The 8690-nt window shown below is 37.8% G+C and overlaps 1 protein-coding gene across 1 annotated transcript; it reads right to left on the minus strand.

Annotated features, from left to right (window-relative positions):
- Positions 1 to 493: 493 nt before the first annotated feature.
- On the minus strand, positions 494 to 2589 carry WDR92 (WD repeat-containing protein 92; the record flags this gene model as incomplete). The annotated part of the gene is made up of 2 exons (XM_012936359.1): positions 494 to 1444; positions 2218 to 2589. 2 exons carry the CDS (start codon positions 2587 to 2589, stop codon positions 494 to 496), a joined length of 1323 nt encoding a protein of 440 aa, XP_012791813.1.
- Positions 2590 to 8690: the final 6101 nt, after the last annotated feature.

Below are 8690 nucleotides of genomic sequence, written 5' to 3' on the forward strand. Positions count from 1 at the left end.
GGTCTATAAAACTGGCGACCACAAGGTGAAAAGTACAGCTCCCTATTGGTTAGGAATTAGTTTTTCATTCATATGGCTGGAGAGTTAGGAATGAATTAAATTGTTTGCATCAGAAGTTAGTAATTCCTGGACTACATGGAGCCAATATAGTCTTTTAATGGTCAAGCATTCCAGTTATATTGCGCGATAAGTGTTGTGATTTATGCTTCTACCAGCAGATAATAGATGGAAACTTACTAAGTGATTTTACTTAACTAGTTGAATAATGTGACTAAGTTTTAGGAAATACTATTTAATTGCAACCTGTTTCATGAACTTCAGCGTGGTGGATGAGTTCACGGAACATTTGGCATCTTCAGTTTATCCCTGTAATAATTAATTAAATTGTAAGGGTAGAGTACAAAAAAGTGGAGTATTTTTCAAATTACGATAATATAACCTCAATATATACATGCTATTTTACAGCTTACGTTATAACTTTAGAACAGTTTATCTAGAGTTTATTTAGTTTTGTAACAATTAGGATCCTGATTGCTTGGTCGAATGCAACACAAACTGCCAATCCTAGCTTGTCTGGGCACCAATCTATGCTGCATATTGGTTGAGTGGACAAGGTGACATTCTGAAGCTGAGTTAAGTGACCGATTACACCTTGTGAGACTTCGATATCGCCATTCCCCTCTGGACCTGCTTCCTTCACTATCTTCTGACGTTTGCTGGGATAATGGTACTGCCATAAGCATAAAGATCCATTCCCACCAGCAGTCATAAATATATCACGTTGCTGCGGTAGATGGCTTACCTGCCAAATAGTAGCACCTTGATTTTTTTCGACTAATGATGCAAACCCTTTCTTCGGATGTTGTGTTCGCATATCCCATACATGTATTTTTCCTTCTAATGTAGTCGCGACCAGTTTATTCATAGATATATCTTTCCTATCAAACTGTAGACAACAGACACCGTTCTTTATGTTCGTCTCCCAACGGACCTTCATGGCTCGTAAATCAAATAACTTTATATCACCATTATCATAACCTGCAGTAAGGCATCTATCGTGCTTATTATATGCGTGGCCAAATGCAACAGTCCAGCAATCCCGTCTATTTTCAGTAACTGAGTTTTCTCTACCATCAGATGAAACAGGTTCCATAGTTGCTACTGGGACTTTAGCTTGTCTTGGATCCCACACCTTGACTACACCATCTCTACTACCTGTGGCAATTTCTGGAGCCCCTTCACCAACTCCAAGTCCTCCAACACCGTCTATCGCATTTATTATCTCTTTATGCGCTTGAACGCCGTAAATTGGATTATCAAGGCGTCCATCACTACTGATATCCCATATTGCTAGTCTTCCGTTAAACGCTCCAGTGGCTAAATGTCTTTGGGGGAGCATGGATGCACCAAATGTACAACATTTGAAAGAGCTACTTTTTTCACTCTAAAAAATATGAAACAACCACAAGGATTAAATTAGATTCAAATGGACGGAAAAAAGACATGTCATTTCGAGAATTATTTGAGTTTTTAATAAAAGAGTTGTGTTGTTCCTTAGAGTGCAAAGATGTTTTTTTAAACTTAGACTAACACTGAATGACATTTGATATCTTATGACGTAGGCGACATGTATTTTTACCTACCGAGGGGTGAGTACATTGAGCGGGCTCGTATCAATTTCATGACCATAAAAAAAGGCGTTGTAACCAAAAGAAATTCGTAGGCCGCATGTTTTTGATGCTATTTAACAATAATAGTAATACATTGCTTGGCTATAGACTATCACAAACTGTAGTTGAACTAGACATGAATATGCACACAAAGGCTTCATAGGGAATGTTTTGACCGCACCCAAGTACCATTTTAGAAGTAAAACATATCTTTAGCCTGACACTTGATTCGGTGTCATTTCATCATGTGGTATAATCGACTGTCTACATTTTGAAGATGTGTATTAATTGTATGCTTTAGGTTAGCATGATCAACCAAGTCACCTAATTTCCTATGCTAAAAACAAAGACTTTCTTAGCTATGTCAAACTATTTGTTTATAGCTTGGCCATTTTGTCTGCGTGAAAACACTAACACAGTCGGGTTACAGTTAAAACCGCCTAATTACAATTAAGGCTTCACAGAAGCCCCAATAATATATCCCAACGGAAACTGATGTATAACATGCTTATATATGACATATCTTTGAAATTTGACCAAATCTTACTTCGGATACCAGTTGAATATCTTTCGCAGAGACATCGTATATTTGAATAGCGCCAGTTCCTCTAGGCTTTGAACCAACAACTACAAACTTGGCACTAACTGGAATCCATTTACAATCGAAAAGCGTGAAGTCGACAGACTTAGTTATATGTGTTATCACTTGCGGCTTGTCCATTGCGTGTAACCTAGGTAGCAAAGTAACGTACACAGTTGTATTAGGACAATGCTCAAGGTCATAAAAATGAAAATGTAGTAACTTCAGTAGTTTTAAATTGGTATCAGCAATTATTTCATACAATGATATCAAAATAGATAATATCTGTGCAAAATGTTTTCTGTGGTTTTCATCTGTAGGTTTACAGCGGCGATTCATTACCAAAAGATATTGTTATGAAGATAAAGAAATCCTTAACATATACATTTTTGTAAGCCTTCAAAGTTAGTTTTAATTACAATAATTTTACTGAACATTTATTTTTCGTGGGAGAAGGTTAGCTAGTTATCACCAATAAATCGCGTTTTGATTTATTGTTGAAGGTTTTTGCTCTTACTAACCCATGTGACTTTATAACGTTAACCTTGGATACGATGAAATATATCTATCATCTTAACCATCATCTCTTTCTTCCTTGTTTTTCTTCAGATAATTTGTGGGGGGATATTTAACTACTAGTATATCACTGCTTTGCTATATCCTAGATATTGGAATGTTGTGTTCGAATTCCAGCAAACCAGTCTACGGTATGCAACATCTTAATGTAACAACAATTGAGCTGTAAATTTTTTTTCTCGCCTGATTTGGGTCACAGAATATAGTAATCTTGAATGTGGTAGTTGTTTTCTCTTTGAATTAAATACAAGGCTTTTCGCAACTACTGCAGTACTATTTTGATAGGCTTGAGAAATACTGAGGGAAGCACAGATAATTCTGATGAAACTTGAATGTCGAGTTTAATTTCCGATACGTTCTTCGACTGAGTTTGCCTGAGCGTAGTGATATTAGAAGCTGAATACTTATTGTGTTGTGGATACGAATGTTTCGGATTTCGATTAATTATCTAAATACATAACTACATCATAACTTTAAGTGCAATGTGTCTCCCACTCTCGCGAGTGGATCTAGTTAAAAAAATGCTATACTTTCAAAGTAGACATCGGTATTACTTTACAGTTTGAATTTTCTAAAATGTACGGTAATTCACTGTGTGTTGTTTATCAGCATTGCTTACTAACTTAAAATCCTCCGTTTCTGAGATTTGGAGTCTACGATAATTTATAATTGGTCCTCTTTACTGGTAACGACACATGAGGTTTATCATACAATTCTAGTCCTTTCTTGTGATGGTTTCTATTATCTATATCATACCCAATACTAGCATCAAATGATGGTAGTAAAAAAACTGTTCTTCTGCTCACACGATGAGGACGTTTGAAAAATACATGAGGTAGTAGGATCTAAGACTACGATCACTACTGATAAACTGACTAGTTTTAATAAACTGATAGTTTAAATTATTCATAATGAGACCATTTAAGCTGTGTAATCCTCGGTCGATGTCAATAAATTATCTATCCTGACATAGCTTACCGTGATGTCATGTTATCCTTCTTGTTCTCGTCCAATGGAAAACAAAAATGGTTCTATTATACGCAATATAAAGATGAAAGTATGAATGGAGTAATCCATCCCTGCTTTCAGTATGTACGGTCTCCCAAAGTTAGTCATCCCCTATCTCCTACTTTCACTAACCATTCAACTCCCAGTTTTAAATATTCTAGGATAATGTATAATCACGTCAAAAGATCATTTGGTTGCAGTTCAGTGTTATTCTATTGTCCCTTCAGAGAATAGAAACTGTTCATAACCCGATTAGTCGTTGAAAAACAAAAGAACGTTTACTCATTACAAAATACTCCTTAGTGGTGACATCGGTGAGTTGCCTTTAATTCACCAACCAGTTCAAATCAAATGACGGTCCCTTAAGATTACTTGCACAAAACCCAGGAAAATGATCCAATAACTAATGAGAGTCGTATACTTGTTTGTATAATTTTATCATTACTTTCTCACTTGGCCACATTAAGTATATGGGTGTTAAAAATGCCAACATATAGGCTTAATTATGTCAAATATAGTTATTTGAAAATGAGTTATTATTATTATTAGGTGTGCATTTTGCTGCAAATCGTTCATGTCAATGATTCAAGTCCGCTTTAACAGTATATGGAATTAATTGCTCTCTCTAGTCACTGCTTAGACTTTGTTTGTAGCTACTCCGAGGCTACTGCTGGTTCCATGCCCCGATCAACGAGGAGCGTTGGTCATGAGGTCAGCAACCGCATCCCGTAGAAAACAACATTGCTAAAAACGCTAACCAGTAAAGTGAAATATTGCTTGGCAAGACAAAATCGCTTAAAATTACCTTACAGTTGAAATCTTGTGAGGCAGCTTTTGCAAATGTCTCACTAGTTGCAATATCTTTTGAACTAGGAATATGTTGGGATATTCAGAAAAATTTCCAAAAAATTATCCTGTTAAGTCTAATGCTATCCTCGAACGTGAAGTGGTGTCATTTTCTTATTGGTCAATATTTATTCCACGTGTCGTTCCCCTACTGGTCAATATTTATTTCACGTGTCATTTACCTATTGGTCAATATTTATGGTAGTCCTAACTGTACAAATATGCATTTGTCTGTAAATTATTATTCCTATTCCTATTCTTATTCTTCTCCTGACCCCATAGACAATTTCATCTACGGTTCGTGTTCTGATATATTGGAGATTGGGGTCGTACTGAGATATCCGAAGTTGGTCAGTCGGTAGAAATTAGAGTAGCCATCCCGTGGTCCACAATAGAATACTAGAATTTTTCTATGTATATCACGTCTGCAGCCGGCAGCCACACAAGTATTAGGTGAACCATAATTTACCAGGATGCTTTGTAGAGAAAATCATCAAAAAACACTTTTCCTAGCTTTCCAGATACATGTATTCGACTATCATCACTCTTCAAGAGTTTCGATTGCAATCGAAGAGTTCGTAGTTGATTAGTGAGTCCTATACATTTAAGGACAGCCAGTAAGGTGATGTCAAGGACCACCACGGTTCATAGATGTCATTTTATTCATAGTAGATTGAAATTGATATCCAGTATATCGAGTAACTGCTTGGTAAAGGAACAAACTTAGTGAAGTTTAGAGGCACATAACTGACGTTTGTGCAACTATCCAATTACACTAGGGAGACTCGAATGTTTGTAGAGTTGCCAGGGTTACCTACTTGAATTCTATTACACGGTTTAATTCGGTACAAGTGTGAAAGGGTTTGTGGTTGTTTTCTTATCCAAGAGGCATCATTAACATTTAAATTTAGTAGCTTCAGCACTGGAAGTATGTGGTATACAGAACGTAGTATAAACACCTATTTATGATGGGTTGTGAGTGCTGTAAACATTGATCGGTGGGGCTGTGATACGAATATATCAGATTCAGCAAGAAATGTCTTATCTCTAGATTGACTGCTATTATGTTAAGACATTCTATTATCTCTGAAGTATAATTCTGCAGTGACATTGGTTCTAACCACATGATCTTTGAGGCTGAACACAGAATAACTGAGAAAATTCACATTCAGCACTCATCTGGGAGGATCAAATCTAGTCACTTTGATTTAGTTTGAGAAGGACATTGGCTTTGATAGATTGTGTAAAAGCCGGTGGTGGGTCTCTTGGACAATCCAATTATCTAGTTGATACATCAACAGATGAGGCTAGAATCGTGTGTTGAGGCAATGAGTTCCAATGACAGATGAAACATGGATAACTTCGTGGTATACCAACAAATATTCTGAAAGCCATAAATAAATCATATCTAGACCTTCTGCATCGCACGAATAATAAGCTCCTTTAGAAATGTTTCTTGTCACTTGACAGCTTCAAAATCTAGAACTTAACTGTGGTTCTTCGGACACTTTTTAATAGCCTACATATTTATTCAGGAGTTTTAAGCTTTTGAGTAGTAATTAAGAAATATGCTTCTAGCTCTTCTAGAGCTATTGCCAGTACCAAGCCTGGATGGACGAGAAGGGTTAGGTATAAGGTCAGTTTTGTCTTTATGGGCCCACTGTTTATCACGTAATCTATTCGCCAATCAAAATACGAATTATTCTCTGTTATACTGTACTAAACCAATGACGTCCAACCGGTCTGACTAGCATAGAGTCCTACTGGTCCACTGCTCGCCTAACCCGCCCATCTGAGTCCATAATGCCAAAAACAGCCTCCACTATAAGAATCATTTATTTCAGACATAGTGGGTTTATATACTAAACAAACAGACCGCAACGCACCATAAAAAAGGAATAAGATTCATACACAATAAAGCCAAAAACGTGGCTGAGAACGTGGGAGGCAGTAGCCAATAAACTGAACATAGCTTAAGAACAGTAAATCGTACAATAATAATTTATAGGTGAAAATAAAGCTCACAACAAGGGGAATGTAGATATACATAACCTGGTTACTGAATATGCATACCATAAGAATTTATACATAATATTAGTCCATTAATAGGTCTCAGACGTAATTCGTAATGTAATCTTCATAAGAATATAACAGTAAACATCCCCGTTCCGTGCAAAACGACCCTACTAAAAGGGAACGCTAACCAGAAAAAATGAATCAAATCATTTAAGCTCTGCTATGGGAGTTGAAGGAAGAATTGTGACGCATCATGAAGATAGCAGAGGTTCTTCGGGAGTCACGAGACTGATGCTCCTCATAACAACCAAGGCAACAATTTTTCTGTGTACGTGGAACGTCCGGGAAATATGATAAACTGAGAGGACCAATCAAATAGCAACAGAAATGAGGATATACAACATGAAGCTTCGAAAAATCAGTGGAACAAATTAGAATCAAACTGCACAGCAAAAGGTAGATACAGGAGAGATGCTGTTGTGCTTCATTCATGAAGACAAAGATGCTCAACACACTCATGAAAATGTTCTGCTGCTGTCCAAAGAAGCACTCATTAGATAGGAATCTCACGGATCCAGGATCATCAAAACACCCTTCAAAAAAAAGATAAAGAAAATCACAATGGAGGTTATCCTGTGTTATGCATACACCAATGGTATCAGAGACGACAGTGAGGATCAGTTCTACGAGAGGTTGCGATCGATCATAGAGAAGTGGCCAGGAAAAGACCCAAGTACCTGATAGAAGGCCTAATGTAAAAACACAATAGCAAACAAGCAAGTGAAGAGTAGCATTATACCTGACAGGCAGGAATACATGGGAGAGCTAGCAACGACAGCTTAAAAGGCTACAAGAGAAGGAAATATGAAACAACTACGTGACGCGACGAAGAATCTGGAAAGAAAATTTACAAACAAGGAAGACCAGTCAGGGACAAAGAAGGCAAGCTGATCCAAGAACAAAGGAACAGATGGGTGAAACACTTTGAAGAACTCTTGAATAGGCCAGCTCTATTGAATCCACCGGAAGTCGAAGCGAAACCTGCAGACCTTATGGTTGTCGCTGCACCAACGATCGAAGAAATCAGGACAACCATCAAACAAATTACGAGTTGTAAACCAGCAGGACCTGACAATATGCCGGCTAAAGCGCACTAGTTAGACGTAGAAGTAACTGCAAAGATGCTCCACGTTCTATCCACGAAGACTTTGGAGGATGAAAAAATGCGGGCAGACGGGAAAGAAGGATACCTCATGAAAATATCAAAGGAAGGAGATCTGAGAAAATGTGAGAACTACAGAGGAATAAAACTACTATCGGTACCTGGAAAGGTTTTCAAAAGAGCGTTGTCGAACCGGAAGAATCAGTAGGCGTCCAGCTTCGAAATCGGTAGGTTGGATTCCTTAAGGCTCGGTCATGTACAGATCAAATCGTGACAATACGGATCATTGTTGAACAATCAATTGAATGGGACTCGCCACTATACATCAACGTCTTTGACTATGAGAAAGAAATTAACAGTGTGGATAGGAGGACTTTATGGAACCTTGTCCGACACTATGGACTACTTGAGAAAATCGTCAACATCATCCGGAATTCATATGACAGACTACACTGCGACGTCGTGCATGGAGGACAGCAGACAGACTCATTCGAAGTGAGGACTGGAGTCATACAAGGCTATTTACTCTCACCGTTTTGTATTTCTTGTGGTGGTTGACTGGATTATGAAAACCTCGACATCTGTGGGGGGGGAGGAACACGGAATACAATGGACAGCTCATGATCAACTATACGTTCTGAACTTCACAAATCACCTAGCTCTTCCATTCCATTCACATGAGCAAATGCAGGTGAAGACAATCACTGTAGTGGGAGACTCTGTAACAGTAGGCCTCAACATGCCAAACTTCTTCGTAGTTTTGCGGTACTCGTGCAAATATCGATATAAAAGCTGTCCAATTAGATTTCGTAACTTACAACATGATACGTGG

This window comes from Schistosoma haematobium, chromosome 2 (assembly GCF_000699445.3).
Source record: "Schistosoma haematobium chromosome 2, whole genome shotgun sequence".
Taxonomy (NCBI): Eukaryota; Metazoa; Platyhelminthes; class Trematoda; order Strigeidida; family Schistosomatidae; genus Schistosoma; species Schistosoma haematobium.